This window comes from Hyaena hyaena, unplaced genomic scaffold, assembly GCF_003009895.1.
Source record: "Hyaena hyaena isolate Hyena2069 unplaced genomic scaffold, ASM300989v1 scaffold_191, whole genome shotgun sequence".
Taxonomy (NCBI): domain Eukaryota; kingdom Metazoa; phylum Chordata; class Mammalia; order Carnivora; family Hyaenidae; genus Hyaena; species Hyaena hyaena.
Genome location: NW_024080824.1, coordinates 1,868,035 through 1,894,616, shown reverse-complemented (window position 1 = coordinate 1,894,616; position 26,582 = coordinate 1,868,035). Strand labels below are relative to the sequence as shown.

Below are 26,582 nucleotides of genomic sequence, written 5' to 3'. Positions count from 1 at the left end.
CATATATTCATCTGTTTTTCCTTAACATTTAGGTCAGTGTAGATGCAGTCTTTGATCGTTGAACTAACAACCCAGGTTTTAGTTCATGTCAAAATACTTCTTGCTCATTGTACTGTCCCCATTTACTAGTAACATGGACCAAAGTTTTCTTTTCTGCTTTGTTTTTCCAGTGATTATTGTAAAGTGTGTGCTTAAGTTTGTCACTTAAAGCATGGGAATGCCTGTTCCTTCCTTCCTGATAGGGTGATTTTCAGTAAATTATGTTTAAGATGACTGTATTCTGGCTGTATTTTAATTTGAATAAGTTCAACAAACATTTATAAAATACATTTTAAATGCATTTTGAGTACTTTGTTGGCTGCTGCCAGGTATTTATAGCGGTGAATAAGATTAGGACTCTGTCCTCAAAAATGTTACTTGTTCGGTAGGGAGTCAAATCCGACTTTAAACAATTTCTCCCTTTCTGTAGAAATTAAAAAAGACTTGTATTGTAAGAGTGACACACTGTGGCAGGAGAGAGGTACTTCAATTTGTGACTATTTTTAAAAGAAAAAAGTCCTTGAAGTGATAAACTTGAGTCTTTTAATCAAAGAGTAATCAGGGCCATATTGATGTTCTTTTTTTTCCATGTAATTATCCAGCAAATAGGAATTGCTTCCCCTTCCTCCCTTCCACCTGAAAAAAAAAAAAATAGCTTTATCATATGTTTTTGAGGACTGATTTTTCTTTATCTAAAATAAAACATTACCTGCACTAACAAAGAAGGTCAAATTAGCCAAAATTCTGCCAAAGATGCCCACCACTTAAAACTTTATTGAGCATCTTATTTGTGCATCCATTTGTATATTTCGTATTATATAACTAGGACCATATTTTCTATGCTCATCAATAACTAGGTCAATACTGTATATAGACCTACATACTAGTAGGTCCTGCATTTACAGAATATCTACATTTCTCAAACCCTTTTTTGATGAGGTTAAGTATTTTATAGGATTTTTACATGCTTTTTGTCTTCTGGAAATAGTAATTTAACAGTAGAGTATTCTTTTACATTTCCTTAAGTGCCAGCCCATCTATCTGCTTCTTTCTATTTCTCTCTCTCTCCATCTCTCTCTCTCTCCCTCTCCCCTCCTCCCCTCACACACACACACACACCATTAATAAAGATATTATGAAATTACATATTGAAATTTATTTAAGTTAATATAATTTTGTAGATAATTTTTTAGTATTTACATTATTATGACTATGTAAATTCCTTTCTTAACCATGTAGTATATTACATGATTGCTTTTTTTCCCTTTGTTTAGTATTTTGCTTTCTCTAGGTATTAGTGGTCTTGGTTTTTCTTTGTCCAGTTTTCTATATATTTATTATATCAAACCTCACGGCTGTCTAAATTTCCCCCTCAGTTTTTAGACACTTCAAATATTCCATTTGTATTCCATCTTCCTATAAAAAAGTCTAGCCTGGAATCTTAAGACATGCTCTGGTTTAGACTGGTTGGATTATAGGCCCTCTATTCAGCTGTGACCTTGGGATCTCATTTCCTAGACATCCAGAGGAATCCTTGCTGTTTCTCGTGTGTTGGATTTCTTCTTTCTGAATTTCATGCATGCCTTTTTATTCGCTTGGTTTTGTGAGTAGATACTAGGAGGTAAGAGATGGGTGAATAATATAGTGGTGCTAGATCACCTGGCTTTAAATTCTAATTGTGATATTTCTAGCAATTAATCTGACCTTTAGCAAGTTCTTATTCTACATTTCTTCGTGTGTAAGTGGGGTATAATTATGGTACTGTCCTATGGGAAATCTAAGGGTTAAATGCCCATTCAACTGAATTCTGGTTCTTAGAAATGTTAGCTATAGATATCTACTATATTTTGCTTTGGAAGTGTTATATATATAACTAGCGAAATGCTAAGAAACTGTTGTTTTCTGTTCTATGATGGTAGGAATCCCACGTATTGAGGATATGAAACAATAAAGTAAAAAAAAAAAATCTTTGATTTGGGTGCGATCATATCGGATATGAAGTGTTTCCATAGGTCTTCATTTACAGGGAGAGAAATAAACTCAAGTTTATTGTTACTCATAACCAAACCAAATCCTGATAACTTCATCTTTCAGTGAAACTTTTTCCTTGAAAGTCTGATGTTTTACATTCATGGATACCGTACATTACTGGATAGATTTAAGTTCTCAACTGGCAATAATTTGGACCATCTCCAGTGTTGTTTGGCTTAAATGGGAGGAGAGGTAGGGACAGTAGGAAGTCCCAGGGAGATAAATTATTAAATCTTGACTTCAAAAATAACCAAAATGTCAAGTTCACTTAAAAATCTTAGTAACCAACTCAAACTGATGCAGCTTGATTGAAGTGTTACCTTTTGCACTCTCCTTGATTTCCTCTACAAGAATTTCAAACATAAAAAATTAGAATAAGGTAGCGAAACCCCATGTCCTCACAGTAGCTTTGGTGCCTGGCTGGTATCTGATCCTGTTTCATCTGTATCCTCATCCACTTCCTTCCATCTAATATTATTTTGAAGCAAATCTCAGAATTCATTTTGTCCATAAAAATTTAAATTTATCTCAAAAGAGGTCTTTTCCCTAAACAAAACTAAACTACACTGTCACATCTAATAAAAATCATCAATAATTCCTAACATTAAGTTAGTAAATCTCCAAGAAAAGGAAAAATATCTGCATTCAGTGTTCAAATTTTGTTTCTCATAATTGGTATGTTTGTTTTTTTTTAAGTGATTTTGAATTAATTAGAATTAGTAGAATTTGAAGTAATTAGAATCCAGTATATAAGCACTACGTTCTGAGGTTGTTTGATATCAGTCTTTTTTTTTTTTTTTTTTTTTTAAATATTTATTTATTTTGGGGAGAACACAAGCAAGGGAGGGTCAGGGAGAGGGGACTGAGGATCCAAAGCAGGGTCTCCATTGACAGCTGATAAGCTGCAGTGAGCGCAGTGTGGGGCTTGAACTCACGAAACACAAGATCATGACCTGAAGTGAAATTGGATGCTCAACCCGCTGAGCCACCCAGGTGCCCCATAGATATCAGTCTTTTAACTCTGCTAATCTGTAGGTTCCCCACCCATCTGTCTTTTTCTTTTCCTCTAATATCTTTGGTGTATGAATTGGATCATTTATTCTGTAGTTTCCCAGTCTGGATTTTTCTGCTTATATCTCCCTGGTATACTTTAACCAGATATAGTTTATATCTGGTCGTTTCTTTTTTGAAATGTTAGTTTAATTCTTCTGTAGATTCTGACATAATTGAATTGATCTTCTTTGGATTAGAATAATTCCTTCTTATTTCTGGCCTTGTTACTCTGAAAGAATTTTCGGGGTCCTTTAGATTATATTAGTCTCCTTAGGAAAAGTACCCATGAAGTTTTGTACTTTCCCTTGTAATAACAGTTGTTACACTTACAATTATTTGTTTCCTGTCTTTCCCAATGACTGTAAACTACATGAAGATAGGGACTGTGTCTACATACCAGATACCTTCACCAGCCAAGCTAGTATTTGCTTAAAAATTAGAAAATAGTAAATGTAGTTGTTTACAGAAAAAAGGTTGTTTTTTTCAAACTTTTAAAAGGTCTTAACTTTTTTTCTTTTTCTTTTTCTTTCTTTCTTTTTTTTTTTTTTAACTTAGGGAAGTACTAATTATAGTGAAAAGAAAACAGTATGGACTTTGGAATCTTACCATACTGTGAGAACTTGGAAATGGTACCAGAATTGGTAGATTGATCTTTAGTTATTATGGTGATTTAATGAGTTAGTGAATAAAAGACATCTAGTAGTTTCTAGCCCATACAAAGCACACAATATATGTTCTTTATATCCTGGTTGTTATTGTTTTCTCACACACATACACACCATAAACATACACACTCGCACACACCCACAAAAAGTATGAGATTGGTTTTTGGCCTCTAGTTTTGGGGTTCCTTTAAAAATGTATTTAATTGAGGCACCTTGGTGACTCAGTTTGGTTGAGCAGCAGACTCTTGGTTTGGCCAAGGTCATGATCTCACAGTGGTGGGATCGGCCTGCATCAGGCTCCACACTGAGCTTAGAGCCAGCTTGGGATTCATTCCCTCTCTCTCTCCCTCTCTCCCCCCCTCTCTCCCTCCCTCCATCCCTCCCTCTCCCCCCCACCTTGCATGTGTGTGCTTTATCTCTCTCCAAATATTCTTTTGAAAATGTATTCTATTTATTGTTTTGTTGAGAGAGGGCGCACACCTGCATAAGCACTAGGGGCTAAGGGAGAATCTTCAGCAGGCTCCCTGCTGGGTCTCCATCCCACCACCATGAGAGCCTGACCAGATCCAAACCAAGAGTCTGTTGCTGTACTTACTGAGACACCCCGGTGCCCCAATAAAATATGTTTTATTAGAAGTTTCTTTTAAAAGAATTTTTTTAATGCTTTATTTATTTTTGAGAGAGAGAGAGACAGAATGTGAGTGGGGGAGAGGCAGAGAGAAAGAGAGGGAGACACAGAATTCAAAGCAGGCTCCAGGCTCCGAGCTGAGCTGTCAGTACAGAGACTGACGTGGGGCTCAAACTCAAGAACTGTGAGATCATAACGTGAACCGAAATTGGATGCTTAACCCCTGTGCCACCTAGACTCCCCTTAATTAGAAGTTCTAATAGAACCTTCTTAGAATCTTCAAGCCACTTATTATATACCCTGCTGTTGATGTGTAAATCCTTTTCCTTGAAAGCACAAAGTAGGAGATTGTGTTGTGATTATTAATATTGTCCATGTGAAAATGTCATGTGCGAATAACTATATTTCACAGTGCCATTTTGTGAAGCACTACATTTTTGTTTTGTTTTTCAATCCTGCAATATAATAATAACATGGCTTTGGAATAGATTGGAAATTTTCTTTCCAACTTTTTCTAGGTTAGATATGAAAAATGCATATTATTATGTGTTTTGATTAAGTTATCTTAGTATATCCTGTAAGTATTGAATTTCTATTATTTGAGCTTCTCTGTGAACTTAGATATACTTTGATCACAGGGATTAATTAGAGTTGTTAATGTGATTCTTTTTGTAAATTGAAACATGCTGAGTAAATAAGATGACATGAATCAGAATTATGTGTAGTTTTAACAGGTGGTATTACTCTAGTTTCCTTTATTCATTTCTGGCTTGTGAGATATTTCTTTTTGTCTAGCCAGGTTGTTAGCTTTGTAGATAGCTGTGGGTTTTCTGTTACTCTTCACTAAAAATATTTTTTATAATATTCTTCAGGATATTTTTTCAACTATATATGTGGAAAAATTCTAATTTTTATAGCTTTTACATGATGAAGTACTATTCAGTGTCTTCATTAGAAAAAAATACAAATATATTTTTGAAAGAAATTCTTTGAGCTTTCATAGAAAACCATTTATACAAGTGTTTTATTGAAACTGACTTTTCAAAAAAATTTATCAAATTATTGAGTTGGTCATAGTTAAATTTTGATTCATGCGATACTTTTCAAAGTAATAGTCTCAAGTTAGGAACAAACTAAGTGACAAATAATAGTTGGAGTTTTGAAAGCTCAAAGGGTGGTACTTTGTTGATGGTAGGTAGGGAAAAGTATGTTTTAGAAAGATTAATCATATGGTAATATGTTATAGGCAGGGAAAGTGATGAAAATGGAGGCAAGATATGAGTATGCAGGTATTAAATTTAGTACTGTTACCTTTGGTAATGAAAGCAAATCTCAGATTTTGAAAACAAAACTTCATAGGAGACATTAGCAATTCTCCTGTAAGAGAACAGCCACTAGGTTCAAAGTAATAATCAGCTTGAGATTATGCATTTTGGGGAGAAAGATATGTTTTATTTCAGCATCGTAAGTTTGAGGTGACAGTAGGATTTATCAGAGATAAACATGGGAATTCAAATGTAGACACGAAGAAAGAAACCGCTTTTCTTAGCACTTGATTATGGTCATTAGTAAACATTGAAATTAACCAATTTTCTTTCCTTTAAAGAGAATGATACTGGATTTTTATTTACTAGATCTGACCTGTTAAATTATTTTTCTTTTTATGCCATAGTTCACAAAGATGTCCAAAACTAATGGCTTATCAGAGGATCTGATATGGCATTGTAAAACACTGATCCAAGAAAGAGATGTAGTTATAAGGCTTATGAACAAATGTGAAGACATTTCAAATAAGTTGACAAAACAAGTTACCATGCTCACTGGAAATGGAGGTGGATGGAACATAGAACAACCCTCCATTCTAAACCAGAGGTAATATTTGTTATACATACCTATTTCTTATTTTATCTCAGCTGTATAAAAATTCAGAATTTATTTCTGTATTGGGCCCAGGGAACTTACATGTGGAAGTTTTAGGAAAACTAATGTTAGAAGAAGAGAAGCCCAAAGTTTCCTTCACTGACACTTAAGTGATAGAATTGTTTTTTATCAATACCCCCTCCCCCCACCCTGCAAGGGTATTTTACTCCATTATATCTTTATAAATTAGAGGGATGAAATGTTATGGTCTTATATAACCTATGTTTTCCTTGTCTGATGACAGATAATTTTATATATAATCACAAAAACTGAAAAGGTGGTTTTAGCTACTACCCCTTTACACAGTTTGGTACTTCAGAAAATTAGCCGCTTAATTGTATCAGTGAAAAACTTTGTTTTAGCTCAATTTCTTTTTAATCATAAATAAAATGAAATTATTAAAATATAATGTATCTGATTTAATGTTTTAAATGCTTTCAAAAGCTCAGTTTTAAATCTCTTTCTGGAGTAGAAACATAACAATAATGAAAAGGACACTTATTAAATAGATTATATAAGCAAAGATTATACAAACTATATTTCCCAAAACTGCTAGTATTAGTAAAATACCTTGTCAGAATTCTTACAAAAAAACAGACACTAAATTATTTTCAGTAAAAAATTTGTACAACCAGTACATATTAAAATGGTATTCTATAATTGTGAACACCCTCAGTTTGCATGGTGCTGGGTTATTGGAATGTCCAATTTTGACATTGTCCTTTAAAACTTTATTTTTAAGTGGTTTGGGGACTCAGAACTATTCAGAATACTTCCTTTTAAAGAAATGTATAAAATTGTTTACTTATCAGAGTAATAGGTATTTAATAAGGTATTTGATAAGATTAGGTATTTGATAAGGTATTCTGATAGGTAATTAATAAGATTAGCATTAGGTATTAAAATTAATTACCTTAGTTGGTGATTTTATTTACTTCTAGTCTTTTTCTAGTCAATGATCAAAGCATATTTGCTGATCATTGGTTAATTAAAAGTCAAGATATGGTTACCAGCCTTTAATAGTAAGCTACAATCTTTTCTGTGCCCTTCTAGGGTGCTATGGGATGGTGTAGGGAAACGTGATGCAGTTCCCACAAAGAAGCTCTTTTCTCTGTTGCATAGAAAGAACTATGGCCATGTCAGCAAATTCATCTCCTAAAAGTGTAGTTGGAGCTGCTCCTTCTTGTTCTACAGCATTGGATATGGGGAGTTCTTCACTCTACAAGACTTACCCAGTTGAGTCTACTTTATCATAATTTGGATTTTAAAAAATCAAGTGCTTTATTGCATCACTTGAAAAATTTCTCTCTTAAACCCACATCCACAAAGTTCTGTTACTTGTAAATAGTATGATCAGGTAATACACTGTCCTTTCCATTATGCTGAGGAATTTTCTGATGAAGTAGTTAATAAATGAGAAAAATTGCTCTTTTTTAAAAAGTGCTCATTGGCTCTAGCCTGAAATAGAACTTCTAAATACCTGTGTAGATAGTTTCTTGAGAGTTCATGTAAATGCACTTTTAGGGGGTGAAATTTGTTGTCTTGGTTTTTATTTTTAGCCAAGGTAAGAGTTGCACAAGCAGTTTTAGTTGGTATATTGGCCAGGCATCATCGCTGCTTAGCATAGAGACATTTAAAGTAGTTTTCTTGCCTTGGGAAAGGATTTAGCAGCATTGGAAGAAAATGTTAAACCATCCTGATGACTGAGCTGCCCTGCATATGAATTATAACAAAAAAAGTTGCCTTTAGAGATAAGAACATACAGACCTACCAAAATCCTTATTAAAAATGAAGTTTTTGCAGAGGAAAATAAAATTTCTTGCATGTATCTCAACTCTCAAAACCATTACATTCATAATTTTTATTTTAAAATGTCAAAACTGATGATATCTAAAGTTAAAATATAATAATACAGTGAGGGAAAAGAAAAAAAAAACCTCAATATTTCTCCCTTTTTATTCATATCATTAATGTAGTCATCTCTCAAACTTTAGCAGTTGATCTAAAATATATTAGCTTTAAATTGTTTTATTTGAAAAGATTTCTCAGATGTTCAATATAAAATGTTTAATTATACGTGTCCTGTCTTTTTTGGGTTAAATCTACCCAGGTTATTCTGATTTTGTTTGTCCTCAACTTGATGGGATGGTTCCCTGTCATGTTCTAAACAGTTGCTGTGAAGCCATTTGACAGTGATGTGAATGCAGATCAGTACTGCAGATGCCTTGAGTAACTCCAAGTACTATGATGTAAATATTTTAGCTGTTTGGATACTGTTGTTAGTACAAACTAATGTTGTCACACTTAGGGAATATAGAGCTTTTGGTCATCTAGTATCCCTAATCTTGTTTCATATAAACTGCTTGCCACAAGTCTCCCTAGACTATTTCTGCATTTTAAACTCAAATTTAGCATTTTATTTCCATTTCAGGCTTATCTCACCTTTCAAAATGTTGATACCAGTTTCTCTCACAGATTTAAACCCAATTTAATTTTCACTCTGAAAAGAAATCATGACTCTGGAAGGATGGTTTTCTTTTCTTTTAGCAAAACAAGTAACTTCAAAATAATGTGCTGCCTCATTTTCTTTCGTGGTCTCAGAAAATATTAAAATCACTTATTTCCTTAGAGAGAGGTAGAGAAACGTTGAGTTTAAAGATACTTATGGTCTGCTGATGAGAAGAGAGCACTTAAACTAATTCAGAAGGCTTGGGCTATAGTTCTTACCATTTGGGGAATCCCGGACAGATTACGTTTTTATCTGTAAACTGGTGGGGGGAGGGTTCATATGCAGTCATGAGAATTCTTAGAAAACTATAGAATGTCAGAATGAATGGAAGGTATGATTGTACAGCATCTAAATATTAGACCCTGTTAGAGAAAGAATACAGCTGCCCTATTTAACAATTTTGTCATAACAAGTGAATTGGATTTAAAACATCTTTTCCAAAATTTCATTTTCTTTGTTCTTTTGTCTTGTGAAGAAAGGCTCTGTAATGGGCAGCACTGTTGGGATACTAAGCAACAAAAAGTTACTAGAAGCTTAGGTAAATCCAGCAGAGGAGCATGTACACACAAAATATATATGTGTGTATACACAAGTGCACACACAAACACTTGTATTTTTAAAACAAATATTTCAATATAACAAAGCTATTTAGTGTCTTGATCAAAAACAGCCATCAGAGCCGCTTTGTGATTATGGGTAAAGCCATTTTTATTTGATTGAAAAACTATGCTTCTCAAAATTCCTTCAACACTCTTTAAAGTTTTATGTATAGTGAAGAATATTTTAACAGTTATACTAGTTTCTCAGTATTTCTTGGCTGTTTGTGATAGATGTTGGGAGAGCATGCTTGGCCCTTTGATGCATTTATAAATGATGTGCTATGCCCACCTTACCAAGTTTCTTCATTTTCATAAAATACGAACCTTATATGTGTGGGATGATTTAAGACATTGAGAAGAGCTCAAAAATAATAAAGAACTCAGTTTTGGCCATAGATGGGTGGGTCAGAAGGAGAGAACTTTTTCATGTTTTGCTCTTTAGGGCTGAGCTTGGATCAGACCTGGAGCGGATACGGTCTATGCCACTGCAGACATGCATTTGGATAGTGTTACCCTGGGCAAATTACTTCCCTCCTCCGAGCCCCAGAGATTGGGCCATCTCTAAAAATGGGGATTGTAATCTTATATGCTTTGTGGTTAGATTAAATGAAGTAATAATGTATGTCATGCCCATGGCATTGTGTCTCAAATAGAGTAAACATTCCAGTATGAGCATTTACTTTCACCATGATTGTAGAAAATTCATTTGGATATGGAAATTAATACATCTATGATAATATGTTTTATTTGTCATTACTTTTGTAGTGGCAGTAGAAATTACATTGTTCGGGAAAGCAAAGACATTTTAAAAAATGAACTGTAAAGACTTCAGCAATACTGCTGATTTTTACCCCACCAATACTTTTAATTATTTTTATTTTTATTTTATTTTTGAATTTTTTTCTTTTAATGTTTTATTCATTTTTGAGAAGAAGGGGAGAGAGTGTGAGTAGAGGAGGGACAGAGAGAGGAGACACAGAATCCAAAGCTGTCAGCACAGAGCCTGACGCAGGACTCAGACTCCTGAAGTGTAGATCATGACCTGAGCTGAAGTCGGATGCTTAACCAAGTGGCCCGCCCAGGCGCCCCCAAATGTATTTCTAATTTAAGATGGATATCTTTCTGCCTCACCTCTTTTACCCCATTCTAATTAAAGTATTTTGATTTTAGAATTTGGTCCTTTCACCATTTTATTATATCATAGCTGTGTCCAGACCACTTACCTATGTACAGATAGGATGGGTATAATAGGAAATTAAGGGGAGAGGATAAAAGCTAGAGAATGAGACATATGGCTTTGTCCTAGCTTTTCATGTTAATATGTGTTATGTGCTGACCTAGTGAATATAACAATAAACTTAAAAAATTTTTTTTGTTTATTTATTTTTGAGAGCTAGAGAAACAAAGCATAAGGGGGGGAGGGGCAGAGAGAGAGAGAGAGAGAGACACAGAATCCAAAGCAGGTTCCAGGCTCTGAGCTGTCAGCACAGAGCCTGACACGGGGCTTGAATCCACCAACTGTGAGACCATGACCTGAGCTGAAGCTTGCCGCTTAACCGACTGAGCCACCCAGGTGCCCCAAGAATTAACTTCTGAGTGAGATGGACTTCCTTAGTTAAAATCGTAGCCATCCATAACACTTAGTAGCTATGCAGCCTCAGGCAAATTACTAATGTCAGGTTTTTCATCTGTTTAAAATAATGTTAAAAGGCAATCTTCATGGATATTAAAAGATTAAATGAGGTGGTGCTTGACAATGCTATTTTTGTAATCTATATGTAATAGGTGTTTAGTAATAATTGCTATTTTAACCACTTGAACTTTTAGGAAAAAAATAATTGTTTGCATTGATCATAACCATCCCATATTATCTTCCAAACAAGTTATTTCCAAATTATATGTTTCCAAATTAAATGAGATTTTTGACCCTTGCCTGCTGCTTTCTACTTTTTGATGGTCTTTGATGTCTCACAAATCTACATTCATATAGTCAAACACAAACACATATATGCACCTTCCAGATACACATACCACTGACATTAGAGGTGACTGACATTGATTCAGAAAGTGTTTATTCAGTCAACCTGTCAAAGAGGCAAATTAAGCTTGTATTGTCCTAATATTTGAAGTTCCTTAATGTGGTAAAATTCAGATCTGTACAACACCATTTTCTAGTATAAAGATTAGGTTAGTAATATGTTATAGGTAATATTCTGATCATTTATGGAATTGAATTGGTGGCATTATATTATGACTGAATATGGAAAAAATTTTTTTGTAATTCTTAGAGCCAGAAAAAAATAAGTCAATACAAAATAAAATTTGAGAAAACAAAAAAATGCATTGTGTTTTGGGCTCTTTTTCTTAACTAAGTGTAAATAGCTTCTAAATTAAAAGGTAAGATTTGACCTAGGTATTTCACTTTTTGTGTGCATTGTAAACTTAAACCTCATGTCAGAAAACTAGTAGAGTATAAAAGTATAGAAGTATAAATCTGTAATTTATGGTAACTCTCTTTACCAGTTTGTCACTCAAGCCCTATCAGAAGGTTGGTTTGAATTGGCTGGCATTGGTACATAAACATGGACTTAATGGCATTTTGGCAGATGAAATGGTAAGTAGTATTCTCTTTCTGGGATTCATCATTAAAAGGCACATTTGCTCTCATTTAAAAAATAAAAATTTCCCTTGAGAGCTTACTGCTCTCACCAGTATTTTATTACTCCAGTAACCCCTTCTATTTTCTGTTGCTTCTCTTAGCTCCCCACCTCGTCCCCCAAAATGAAAATGGGCTTTTTACTTTCTTTCTGGTTATCAAATTAATATATGTTTTAAAAATTAGACATTATGTAAAAATACAAAAAAAAAAAAATCAAGATCCCTCATACTCTTCTCACCTTGAAATAAGTACTGTTTTGGTGTATATCTTTTGGGATTAGTTTCTTTTGCAGGTGTGTGTTTGTATTTACACACACACATATATATATAATACTAAGACTTGTTTTATGTTTTTTTCTATGGCTACCTTGAAAATTTATAGAGACCTGTAAACCCACACATTTATCAGCAACATCAATTCAGCCATTTTTTTGTTGTTTCTGAGTTTGTTTTATTTTCCCAAGTCACATTTGCTTGACGCTAAGCTTAGGAAGTTCATTACACCCAGTAGTTTACTTATTGTCAAATAGAAACTTGACCTTTAATCTAATCTTAATGTCCTGTTAAAAAGTTCAGTGGAGAAAATGCTTATTAAATACATATGTATTACATTGTGTATTACATTTTCAAAACAAACATAGTGATCCTTATTCTGTAGTTAGCTTCTACTAATCTTTTGTACTTTAAGACTATTCTCACATATACATTGTATTATCATTGTAACAGAGATGCTCTTTATCTGATAGAAAACAGTATATATGCAGGGTTTCAAATGGTTATAGAATTAGATACAGAATATAGAGCATTACAGGTGTGGAAAGTTGGACTTGAGAATCAAATCTGGGTTCGGAGCCCCAAACCTTTGCTTTTCATGGGCTAATCTTTACCAGATCACCTTCTCAGCCAATATTAATAAAACAGGTAATTTCTGTATCATAAGATTATATTTGGCATCAAATGATGTATATAATATGTGAAACTGTTCTTGTAACCTGTAAAACACAATATTTATAAATTAGTGTCTTGCCTGTCCTGCTAGCGCTCCCATAATAAAAGACCAAAGACTGGGTGGCTTAAACAACAGAAATTTATTTCTCACAGCTATGGAGACTAGAAGTCTAAGATCAAGATGTTGGCAGATTTGGTTTCTCCTGTGGCCTCTAGCCTTAGTTTGCAGTTGGCTACCTTCTTGCTATGTCCTCACATGTCTTTTTCTGTGTGCTCACACATCTCTGGTGTCTTCTTCTCAGACAGTGGGAATTGGGTCCCCATCCTTGTGATCTCATTTAACCTTAATTACCTCCTTAAAGAGCCTATCTCCAAGTATAGTCATATTGGGTAGTAGGGCTTCAACACATGAATAAAGGCCGTTCAGTTTATCACAGCTGGTAATGTTTAGCTAAACCTCCTCAATAGCCTAAAAATAAACCCTACTTCACTTATATTTAATTTACTTGCAAAAAATACACAAGTGTTCAGCTTAGTGACTTTTTACATATATGTGCACCCATGTGACTACTTCCCAGGTCAACATTTCCATCCTCCCAGGAACATTCCCTCATGCCTCTTTTCAGTCATTACCACCCACTATTCTGATGCCTATAACCATAGATTTTTTTTTTTAATTTTGAACTTTATATAAATAGTGCCATAGAGTATATACCTTTTATTTCTGGTTCATTTGGTGCATGATAAAGTTATAGAGATTCATCCATGTATGTTATCAGTAGTTTGGTTTCTGATTCGTATGTAGTAGTCCATAGTATAAATATGTTGCAACTTGTGTATTCATTTTCCTGTTGAAGGTCATTTAAGTCATTTCCTGTGTTTGGCTACTGTCAACATTCTTACCCAAGTTCTTTGTGTATCTATGTTCTCATATCTCTTGAATATACTCTTAGAAGTGAAATTTGTGGGTAGTTGGATAGGCACATGATCTGATTAGTGATTGGGACATTGTTCTTAATCTGTTCAGTATGTATTAAATATTTGTTTCATATGAATAGTTACCAAAATTATATCCTTTATGTGCATTGCAAAGCTCTTCCATATTAGTGTGTTTCATATGTAATGAAGCATTAAACTGATATCTCCCGCTCAGTAAACCGAGTTAGATATTATGATCTGTTTTATCTGTCATTGAGAACTAAGAACATAGAATTTTCATAGAGTTATTATGGGGAGTCAAATATAAATAAAACCAGAAGTATTCTTTTTCCTTTGTGTTTTCCTTTATTTTTTTATTTTAAAATTTCATATATTTGTCTTTTAAACATTTAATTTTAGGGCCTAGGAAAAACTATTCAAGCCATTGCATTCCTGGCATACCTCTATCAGGAGGGTAATAAAGGTCCTCATTTGATCGTTGTTCCAGCATCAACTATAGGTTTGTAATACTGTGGACAACCTCACTTGACGGTATAGTGTTGTGTATAGGGAGAGGAAAATCTCTGTGATTTCTTAGTTTGTGGAGGTGAATATTAATTCTGTGGTCACCTTACACTTTTTCCCCCCTTTGTGTATATGTATGTATGTGTTTCGTTGTATTGGACATCTTTTAAAGTAAAATAACTCCAATACAAGTCACTTACTCAGCTTTTGAAGTATTATGGATCAGGGACCATCAATAAGATCTTTTGTTTTTATAATACTTTTAGAAAGTTGTTTTAATGAAAAAAAAATTGTTTTGATGAGTAACTTAAGAGAAATAATTGCCTTTATGTTTATAGTTAAATTTATAGAATCAGAAAGTATATAGTTCATCCACACTGAAGTTACTCTTTTTTCTTAACTAATTGGATGTTGACTAGAGTAAGAGAATATACGCATGAACATAATCCAAAACAACTCTTTAAAATGGAAATTAATAATGACCTATAAATAAAATGGTTGGTCATTTGCCTTTCATTTTATGCCTTTTCAACGTTATTTTAATCATCAGGAATAAAATTGTGAAGGGTCTGTGATTTTTTTTTTTAATCTCATTATTTTGCAAAAGAATTTATAGATAGAACTCATTTCACTGCATACACATAACCTGTTGTAATAGTTGCAAGTAATATCTCTTTTGCTTCATAGATAATTGGTTAAGAGAAGTTAATTTATGGTGCCCCACTTTAAAGGTGCTCTGTTATTATGGTAAGAATGTCATTTTGCTTTAATTGGAAACTTCTTTAAAATCCTAACATACACTAAAGTACAGTAAATATAATCAATATGTGTGTGGTGTTTTTAAATCGTAGGCTCTCAAGAAGAACGTAAACAGATTAGATATAACATCCATAGTAAATATGAAGAATATAATGTAATTGTGACCACGTAAGTATGGGGACAAAGCATATTTGAGCAGGAAAAATTTGTGTGACCCTCAAATTTTTAAAAATATATTTAAAATATCTTAGTAGTAGCATGAAGGAAAATTTATGCTAAGAACTATCCAACAAAAGTAATGGAATGATTTATGTTGAAAATTTGGGCATTTTTCGATTTTTTAATAGTACAACAGATGACTATTAATGGTTATAAAAAGACTTTGTCCACTTGATTGAAAGCGTAGATTTACAAGACTCCGTTAAATTTAAAGTAAAATTTAAGATATCCCACTGAAATGATTTTTAATATTTCTGACTTATGTCAGTTATTCATCATTAATAATTTAGTATTAATAAATACAGTGAAATTTCACTCTCTAAATGAAGGAATTGATTTAAAATAGAAGTAAGGATGGGAGACATAACTTTCCACCAAATTAATCATTACTTGGTCTAGTAGCTGTTTAGCATAAATATTTAGCAGAGGGGCAGCTGAGTGGCTCATTAGACTTCTGCTCAGGTCATGATCTCAACAGCTCAGGCTCGAGAGCATTGGGCTCTGTCCTTATAGCTCAGAGCCTGGATCCTTTGTCTCTGTCTCTCTGCCCCTCCCCTACTCATGCTCTGTCTCTCTCTCTCAAAAATAAACAATAAAAAATATTTAGCAGAGAATTTAATGCTCTTCATGTTGCATTTTTATTTTTATATTTTTATTTATTTCTTTTTTTTTAAATGTTTTATTTATTTCTAGGAGAGAGAGAGAGACAGCGTGAGCAGGGGAGGGTCAGAGAGAGAGGGAGTCACAGACTGAAACAGGCTCCAGGCTCTGAGCTGGCAGTCAGCACAGAGCCCGATGCAAGGCTCGAACCCACGAAGCGCGAGATCATGACCTAAGCGAAAGTCGGACGCTTAACCGACTAAGCCACCCAGGCGCCCCATGTTGCATTTTTAAATAAAGGTTATTTTAATCTGCATGTTAACTCTTAGTATTTATTATTTCCCCTACTGACTTCTGTAGGAGGCATGATTAAAAGCATTCATCCAAAGTTCATCTTTTCTAAATAAAATGGACTTTATTTTTGTATGTAGTCTAGTACCGCTAGCTGCTATTAACTTTTTTCTTGGATGTACTCTACTCCTTTAATAGTATTATGTACTTAATAAATGTTTAATTTCGTGTCTTTTTTTCCACATATAAGTTATACCCAAATTGCCTTCTTCCTAGGTGTGTAGATGTTGACTAATTGTAATATTTAAATTTTCTTTTACCTACATATTGCATGTTTTATAACTTGGTTACATATATGTAAATAATTATTGGATACAAGTGCATCAGTATTTATTTGAACACCAACTATGTCTAGTAGTATCTTTTAAGTACTGGTTATTAAAATTGTATAAATAAAGATAATTTTATAAAACATTAAATCTCACTGTGGTCCAGGCTCTTAAAAGTATAACCTTTGACAATTTTTTTTTTTTTTTTTTGGTGACAGGTATAATTGTGCAATCAGCAGTTCTGATGATCGTAGTCTGTTTCGAAGGCTGAAACTTAATTACGCAATTTTTGATGAGGGCCATATGCTGAAGAATATGGGCTCTATCCGCTACCAGCACCTCATGACAATTAATGTAAGAGAAGACTTTGTGAATTTATCCCAATTAAAATGAAGCTCTGGTTATGTGTTTTAATGTGTTTAGTATTTGATAACAGGGGTCAGCAAACTTGTTCTGTAAAGATCCAGGTAATAAATATTTCATGCCTTGTGGGTCATTAAGCTTCTGCCACTTCTTCTTTGTTTTTGTTTTGTTTTTTCATTTTTAACCAACCCTTTAAAAATATAAAAATCATTTTTTTAGCTCATGAGCCTCAATTTGCAAACCCCTGTTCTATGTGATGAACTTTATGAAAATCGAATATAATCTACTTTCATTACCTCATAAAAGTGATTTGAGGACATAAGTTACCTATATACAAAATGAGACCATTATTTTTATACATTCTACCTTAAAATAGATTAGATGATAATTTTTCTTAATTACTAATCTTTCATCAGAGAATGTTACATTATTAATAATGGTCTTAACTTCTTCCCCCTCTGAGGAATGTAGACAAGAAGAATTTGGCTCTTAAAAGAAACTAATCTAAATTGTACTTTTGTTCATTCACAGGCAAATAACCGTTTGCTGCTCACAGGCACACCTGTACAGAATAATCTGTTAGAACTCATGTCACTATTAAATTTCGTTATGCCACACATGTTCAGTAGTAGCACCAGTGAAATACGAAGAATGTTTTCTTCTAAGACAGTAAGCATAACTTTATTATTTTCTCCCAAATCGGTATTTTGTGTTTTATGTGGGCTATTTTTCTATTTTTATCTTTTTTTCTTGTTTTCATATTGTAAAGTGCTATCAAATAAGTTTAAGTAGTTGATATCCCTGTATTTTGGTGAATTGGGAAGTCAGCCAGAATACAATGGGAAATAAGTTGGTAACTTCTATAATGTCTAAAAGTTTGGTTTTAATATACTGATTTTCTGAAATGACAATTTTAGATTAGTGGAGAGCTGAGATACATGATATTTGTGGAAAACTTGGTCATTGCATTTGCCTTATTAAAGTTGGGTAAATTAGTACCATTTCTTTATATAGGTAAACTGTAGAACTGGACAGAGGTAGAATGTCCAGAAAATTCCTATACTGGAAACTGTATTTTGAAATAAAATTTCAATAACAATGTCTAAAAGTTAAGTTCTTTTTTTAAACTTTGTTTATGTTTATTTTTGAGAAAGAGTGTGAGCAGGGGAGAGGCAGAGAGAGAGGGAGACACAGAATCTGAATCAGGCTCCAGGCTCTGAGCTGTCAGCACAGAGCCTGACACAGGGCTCGAACCTATGGCCTGTGAGATCATGACCTGAGCTGAAGTCAGATACTTAACCAACTGAGCCACCCAAGCACCCCACAGTTAAATTTTATATAGCAGAAAATCTGGTTAATTTTCTCTCTTGCTTAGAAAAAGTACAGGCTTTGCTTGGGTGGATCAGTTGGTTGGGTGTCTGACTCTTCATTTCGGCTCAGGTCACGATCTCATGGTTTGTGGGTTCAAGACCTGCATCAGGCTTTGTGCTGACAGTATGGAGCTTACTTGGGATATACTCTCTCTGCCCCTCCCCTTCTCACTTGTGCTCTCTCTCTCTCTCTCTCTCAAAATAAATAAATAAACTTAAAAGTACAGTATAATCTTCAGGGACGCCTAAATTTTCTAGTACAGCAATGTTTATATACATTCTCAGCTGTCTCCCAACTCTCACGTATTTTCCAAGAATTTCCTGTGATGGTCTTCCACTGCAAATTAACTGCCTTTTAAACTTTCACTAATGGATTCACTCCCACTTGATGGCCGAGCAGATTATAGAATATAGAGGACTTCCTTCACTTCTTAGAGTAAAATTCCACTTCTTTAAATCTCCAAAATTAACAGGCTTTGACTAGGAATCATCCTTTTCTTTTAGACTGTATAGTTTACATCCTTGGCACTACGTTTCTTTTGGTGTCATTTTCTACAAACATAAATTTCGTACCTATCTCTCTTTCTCTTCCTCTTCTCTTCTTCCCACCCTGTTACACACACACACACATACACACACACACACACACACACACACACACTTTCTCTCTCTCTCTCTCTCTCTCTCTCTCTCATGAGAGCTATCTGGTAATTTGTTATGACTCATTAGTTATGACTTAATGACTTGAACAGCATCCTAGAACAGTTCAATTTCATTAGCAGAATACAGGAAACTTCAAAATACATATGTAGCTTGAAGAAGTAGATTATATAGCCCAGAGTTGACATGTGATACTCCATTTAGAATGAAGTGAGTTTCTGGAAAATAACTCCCGATGGTTGTGAGGATGATTTTCATGTTACTGTAATATTGTTATGTGATCATTTAAATGAATAATTTCTAAAAGGATATGTTCTTTTTTTACTTAGAAATCAGCAGATGAGCAAAGTATATATGAAAAAGAGAGAATAGCACATGCAAAACAAATTATAAAACCATTTATTCTCAGAAGGGTAAAAGAAGAGGTAACTCTTATTTGCATATTTTTTATTATGATTTTTTTAAATCTGTTTTCTTCTTTATTTGATGAATGATCTGCTTAAACTGTTTTCCTTTCCCAGGTTCTCAAGCAGCTACCTCCCAAGAAAGATCGAATTGAACTGTGTGCAATGTCAGAAAAACAGGAGCAGCTCTATTTGGGTCTTTTCAACAGATTAAAAAAATCTATCAATAATATGGGTATAATTTGATTTTTACAGTTTCATGTGAAAAATAATCCATACTGGGACTGCATTTTGTTTAGTCATGTTATGATGGGATTTGTCCATTTTTTAAATTAGTTAGAATTTGAAGAAATAATTTTAAACTTTTGTTTGCATTGAGCTATATTTCAGCAAACAGCTATCAGCTAGGGATTGTGGGTTTTTTTGTTGTTTATTTTTGAGAAATGGAATGAGAGCACGCACATGCGAGGGAGGGGCAGAATGGGGAGACAGCATCTAAAGTGGGCTTTTTGGTTTTGGGGTTTTTTTTATGTGTGTTCTTTGGATCGCAGAAAAAAACACAGAGATGTGCAATGTAATGATGCAATTGAGAAAAATGGCCAATCATCCTTTATTACATCGCCAATATTACACAGCTGAAAAGCTCAAGGAAATGTCTCAGCTTATGCTAAAGGTAAGGATTTCATATATGTTAACACTAAACTTTATTACACTATTAAACATAATGTTAAACCTAATGAGCATATTGGCTCCATATTTAAGAAAAGCATTTTTATTTTTATGTATTTTATTTTTTGAGAGAGGGCACAAGTGAGTGGGGGCAGAGAGAGAGGGGGAGAGAGAGAAGTGGGGCTCACCCCATGCAGGGCTCGAGCTCAAGAACCAGAAATTGTGACCTGAGCCGAAGCCAGCTGCTTAACAACTGAGCCACCCAGGCACCCTAAATTTTTTTTAATGTTTATTTTAGAGAGAGAGCAGGGGAGGGACAGAGAGAGGGAGGGACAGAGGATTTGAACCAGGCTCTGCGCTGACAGCAGAGAAACCGATGCAGGACTTAAACCATGAGATCATGACCTGAGCTGAAGCCAGATGCTTAACCAGTTGAGCCATCCAGGCATCCTGCATTTTTATTTCTAAGACAAAGTTCAAGATGGGGTGCCTGGCTGCCTCAGTTGGTTAAGTGTCCAACTTCAGCTCGGGTCATACCTCACACCTCGTGAGTTCAAGCCCTATATTAGGCTCTGTGCTGACAGCTCAGAGACTGAAGTCTTTTCAGATTCTCCGTCTCTCTCTCTCTTCACCCTTCCCTCATTCACACTCTGTCTTTTTCTCTCAGAAATAAATAAACATTAAGAAAAATTAAAAAAAAAAAGACAATGTGAAGAACGTAAGAACCAAGAGGACTGACAGTATATATCAGAAATTGGCAAACTATGGCTATAATGGGCTATTTTTGTAAATAAAGTTTTATTTTAACACACAGGTCTTCTGTTTCTATTTTTTGTCTGTGACTACTTCCTTAGAGATATTGCAGGCTTGGTTCCAGACCACCACAATAAAGCAAGTCAGAGGAATTTTTTTGTTTCCTCATGAATATAAAAGTTATGTTTAGAGGTAGCTGGGTGGCTCAGTTGGTTAAGTAACCGACTTTGGCTCAGATCATGATCTTGCAGTTGGTGAGTTCGAGCCCCATGTTGGGCTTTGTGCTGACAGTTCAGAGCCTGGAGCCTGCTTTGGATTCTGTGTCTCCCTCTTTCTCCTCCACTCATGCTCTGTCTCTCTGTCTCTAAAAAATAAACAAAAACATTAAAAATTTTTTAATTAAAAAATAATACAAGTTATATTTATACTGTACTGTAGTCAGTTAAATGCATTATAGCATAACTCCTAAAAAAAGTGTGCATACCTTAATTTAAAAATATTTTATTGCTAAAACAATGCTATTGACATCTGAGCTTTCAGCGAGTCGTAGTCACTGATCATCATAACAAATATAATAGTAATGAAAAATTTTGAAATATTTTAAAACTTAGAGAGACAAAGTGAACAAAAATTTTTAGAAAAATGGTGTCAGCAGACGGTCAACACAGGGTTGCCACAAACCTTCGATTTGTAAAAAAAAAAAAAAAAAATACATTATCTGTGAAACACAAAAAAAGTGAAACAGCATTGTGCCTGTACAGGTGCAAAGTTGAGTAGTTGGCAAAACAATCATTTTCCCTATAGAGCCTACCTAAGTTACTTACTGTCTGTCCCTTTACAGGAAATTTGCCAACTCCTTATTGAGACTTCCATAATGCACTTCTTTCTTTATTTTTTACCAAAAAGATCCCTGAGGTTTTATGTCCTCTGATTGTCTTCATTTGTTTTCTTCATTTTTTTCTTTATTATATTTTGTCTGTAGTTTATTTTTTTCATGTTTATGTACTTAGAGTACATGGTGGATGGGTAGGAACAGAGAGAGAGGGCAGGAGAGAATCCCAAGTCTGGCTCTGCTGTCAGCGCAGAGCCCAATGTGGGGCTTGAACCCACGAACCGTTAGATCATGACCTGAACCAAAATTAAGAGTAGGTCGCTTAACCAACTGAGCCACATAGGTGCCCCTTGCCCATAGTTTTAATTAATCTTTGTTTTTGCCTCATTCTCCCTTAGCACCCATGCATAGTTCTCCTTTATAGATTTTGGTGTTAAAAGCAATTATTTTCTGTTTTAAATGTTTTTATATTATTTTAAATATATTATGGAAAATTTCAAGTGTGTAAAAGTAGAATCATATAATGAAATTTTATGTCCATATAAACTTCACGCATTTTCTTTTACATTTATTATCTGGAATGACACTACTCATTTCATCTAGACCCGTCTTTAGGAGTATTTTGAACCAAATTCTAGACATTATTTCATCTCTGAATATTTCAGCATGTTATCTCTAAAGCATTAAGAACTCTCCCCTTTTTATTGTACTTAAAAACTGAGTATTATTTTCCTTTGCTAAATTGGTTGCACTGATATATATTTAGCTGTTTTATCAGATGTGAACAATTTTCAGTGTTCTGATCATACTATAAATTGTCTTCATTTTTAAGTGTGTATTTTGTTTTGTTTTGAGGAACCTACACATTGTGAGGCTAATCCTGACTTGATCTTTGAAGATATGGAAGTTATGACAGACTTTGAATTACATGTACTTTGTAAACAATATCGACATATCAATAGCTTCCAGTTAGACATGGACTTGATTTTAGATTCTGGAAAATTCCGAGTTTTAGGATGCATCTTGTCTGAATTGAAACAGAAGGTAATAAAGAGAAAGCTATTCCTCTTAATTTTTTCCAATTACATAAACTTCTTTAAAATAATTCTGGCATGATTTGACTTTCTTGAAATTGTAGCCTATGGCTGTTCTACATTTTTCTAGAAACTAATGCTTTGACCATTTAAGGGATATATTTGGGGATATGTTTTCCTGACTCCTTTTCCTCTTTTGAGCCTCAGAAAAAAACTAGAATCTAGTAGAATACATCTGTATTGTTGCTTTTAAAAAATAATCAGAGTTGTCATTATTTCATAATTGATTATATGTTTGCCCCAAAATTAGTAATTGAAGATATTTTGAAGTTATTTAACTACTACTATAGTTTCTTTGTGAAATCATGTACATTTGTAAGATCATAATCCAAATAGTACTTTTGTAGCTGTTTTCATTAACTGTCCTTAAAAATCAAAACTAAGAATTATATTTTAAGTCTGAAGTTTAGAAGTTAAGATAATTTATTTACATATAAGCTTATTATATCTATAACAAGAAATTTACCTTGGCTGTGAATACTTGATTTTTATTAAAGAAGCAGTTGATCATTATATACTTATATCATTTTATTTTTCATGTATCTAATCCATATATGTATTTTCACAGGGTGATAGAGTTGTATTATTTAGCCAATTTACCATGATGCTGGATATTTTAGAGGTTCTCTTAAAACATCATCAGCATAGGTACCTCAGATTAGATGGAAAGACCCAGATTTCTGAAAGGTTCGTATACTTCACTTTAGTTTCAGAAAATCTCTCTCCACTTCACCTTCAAATAAGAGTAAATGATAGGATTTTTAAATATATATGGAGCATTTGATTGAATTGTCTTGTTCTGAGTCTTTTGTGTGGTTATTTGAAATCATTGCATTAAAATAAGGAAATTTTTCTTTTTTAAGATTTTGATCTGAATTGTGTACAAATATCTTTCAGTATCTAATGAGAATTGTGTACCTTACGGTGTTTTTCCCCTTTAAAACTTGTTTAGAGCATTGAAGCACCTTACATTAAATCAAGATTGTTTGTTTTAAAACTTTAGGCTTTTCATTAAATCTTTTGGTTTGTTTTTTTATCAGCCAGAATTTTTCCCCCTACATGAAAGATAGAATTTGTGCTAAAAGAGAATACACTGCTCTAGTTTGATAGTGAGGTCCTTAGTCCATACGTATCATGAGCAGCTGCTGACAGACTTCTGAGAAGGCTAAAGCTGACAAAGGCTAAAGATTGAAAAGCCGTACACAAAATGTAGATAAGCAGAAGTCCTTCAACAAAGGAGAAAATAATCCAGTATCATTACTCAAACCTGAATAGTTGAATTAAAGTGAGAGTTAGTAGGAAGAAATATGGTACCAAAAAGAAGTTGGTGAATCGAGATGGTCTTTTAGTAAAATTACTGCAGGAAACGTTCTTTAGTGCCAGAAGCATGTATTTACATCTTCAAGGTTTTTTTTCCATGTAGTGTGATTGTTTTCAATTTTAATTGTGTACATTTTAGTGAAATTTAGCCTAATATATTTATCTTATAGGATTCATCTAATTGATGAGTTTAATACTGATATGGATATCTTCGTGTTTCTGCTGTCAACAAAAGCTGGTGGCCTAGGAATCAATCTGACTTCAGCAAATGTTGTTATACTTCATGATATTGACTGTAACCCTTATAATGACAAACAAGCAGAAGATAGATGCCATAGAGTAGGCCAGACTAAGTAAGTATTTTGAGTTGAAATCTAATTTTAACCAAATGCCTATATAATTTGTATAGAGTAGTAGAATATAGTCTGTCAGTATTCTTCTTCAGTTGTTATATTTTCAAGAAACCCTGGCTGCTGCTGTATTTCATACCAGCAATGTTGAATATGACATACTTCACCATGTAATGTATTTGTTTTCTAGTAGTTAAAATAACCTCCTTCCCTACCCCAGTTAGTTCTGCAAGTGACGAAAACAGAATATTATCAATGGTTCAGCCTATTTGAAAAATATTAGTAACTGAAAAGGCTTTTTTGTTAGGCCATTTAAGAGCCAGATAGATTTAGTAATATATATACTATTGCTACTCTATTATCCTTAAAGAAGCACATTATTTTAGTTGTAGATATTTTAGGTGAAGGTTCATTTTGACATTGGAGGTGAAAATACCTATAATTCAACTCTGCTTTCACATGTGAGTAGCCAGTAATCATTGTTTTCTCTGTGGAGTATGTATTTCCAAAAGACATTGATAAATTCATTTATGAACCAAATATTTATCAGTCCCTATTATAGGACTAAAATGCCTGTGTAATCTTTGTACTTCACTATACTCCCTTTTTGTACTAAATTGATTGGAACGTGATGAGCAAAGCATGTTCGTTTTCAAAGTGGAATAACTATCTGAACCCAAACTGTTTATTGTAATAAGTTTTACTAGTAATTTTTGGAGTACAGATATCTTTGTCTTCTTGGATCAATAAGAAAGGATGTTTAAAAGTTACATGCTCAGAAAATGTTAATCCCAAATAATATGAATAAAAGGAAATTTAAAGTTAGGAATATATTTATTATGCAATCTTCACATTATTCTTACTGACCTCTAGGATGTTTTATATAGTTTATATGTATCTAAGTTTTATATTAAGTAACCAGTGGACATATCTTCTATTTTCTTTAGAGAAGTACTAGTTATAAAATTAATAAGCCAAGGGACAATTGAAGAATCCATGCTAAAAATTAACCAACAGAAATTGAAACTAGAACAAGATATGACCACAGTAGATGAAGGTAAGTTGTTTGTAAGCAGAAACGTCAATATTTGTATGAAAAACAGCAGTAGCAAGGAATTAACAAAAATGGTCTAAATCCTTACCTGGAATACAGTATAGGGATGGCCTGGTAGAAGATAAGCATAGTCATTTCAGAAGCACTACAGTAACTAAGATTATTTTGACAGAATTGATATGAACATTCGGTTTTGGAAAATTCTGGCTCTTCTATCCCTTATCTCTTGACACCAAAATATCCCTCAAATAAAATTAGATCTATAATTTTATCCACAGTTTTATGACTCACTTACTATATAAGTAATGTATATGAACCCGAAAATTTAAAATACATAACATGATATTAATTTATTAAGGACTATAACATTAACAATTTCATTTTGACTAGTAAATACTTACTACACTAGAGTGCAAAAAAATGCTTCCCCTGCACCCCTCAAAATTTAGTAATTTCAGGTTGAAGTTTGTTGGGTACTGGAAAGAACCCTCTAAGAGAACTCTCTTCACTTGACTTTTTTGGGTTTTTTTTTGGTTTTGTTTTGTTTTTGTTTTAAATATTTTTTATTTATTTCTAGGAGAGAGAGAGAGAGAGACAGCATGAGCAGGGGAGGGTCAGAGAGAGAGGGAAATACAGACTCTGAAATTGGCTCCAGGCTCTGAGCTGGCAGTCAGCACAGAGCCCGACGCGGGGCTCGAACCCACGAACCGCGAGATCATGACCTAAGCGAAAGTCGGACACTTAACTAACTAAGCTACCCAGGCGCCCCTTGACTTTTTTGAAAAGAATAATTTTAAAGTTTTGGAAATATAATACATTTACATAATTCAAGATTCAAAAGATATGAAATGGCAAACAAAAGACTCCTTCCCACTCTGTCATCCAGTTTCCCCATAAAAGTGACACACTGGCCTTCCTTTTAAAAAAGCATGTGACCACTTATTTTTTATTTTTTTTTTTACAAATAGTTTATTGTCAATTGATTTCCATATAATACCCAGTGCTCATCCCCACAAGTGCCC

General features: G+C 33.7%; 1 protein-coding gene across 4 annotated transcripts in view; it reads left to right on the top strand.

Annotated features, from left to right (window-relative positions):
- SMARCAD1 (SWI/SNF-related, matrix-associated actin-dependent regulator of chromatin, subfamily a, containing DEAD/H box 1) overlaps positions 1-26,582 on the top strand; it is a 77,396-nt gene that overhangs the window by 46,175 nt on the left and 4,639 nt on the right. For all 4 annotated transcript variants that reach the window (XM_039241291.1, XM_039241292.1, XM_039241289.1 and 1 more), the window contains exons 10-23: positions 6,089-6,288; positions 11,968-12,058; positions 14,389-14,488; positions 15,181-15,240; positions 15,345-15,420; positions 16,910-17,045; positions 17,586-17,723; positions 19,414-19,509; positions 19,606-19,723; positions 20,040-20,161; positions 22,598-22,786; positions 23,405-23,523; positions 24,327-24,509; positions 25,454-25,563. In XM_039241291.1, the coding sequence (XP_039097222.1) occupies positions 6,089-6,288; positions 11,968-12,058; positions 14,389-14,488; positions 15,181-15,240; positions 15,345-15,420; positions 16,910-17,045; positions 17,586-17,723; positions 19,414-19,509; positions 19,606-19,723; positions 20,040-20,161; positions 22,598-22,786; positions 23,405-23,523; positions 24,327-24,509; positions 25,454-25,563 (1,738 nt within the window). The remainder of the gene's footprint in view (positions 1-6,088; positions 6,289-11,967; positions 12,059-14,388; positions 14,489-15,180; positions 15,241-15,344; positions 15,421-16,909; positions 17,046-17,585; positions 17,724-19,413; positions 19,510-19,605; positions 19,724-20,039; positions 20,162-22,597; positions 22,787-23,404; positions 23,524-24,326; positions 24,510-25,453; positions 25,564-26,582) is intronic.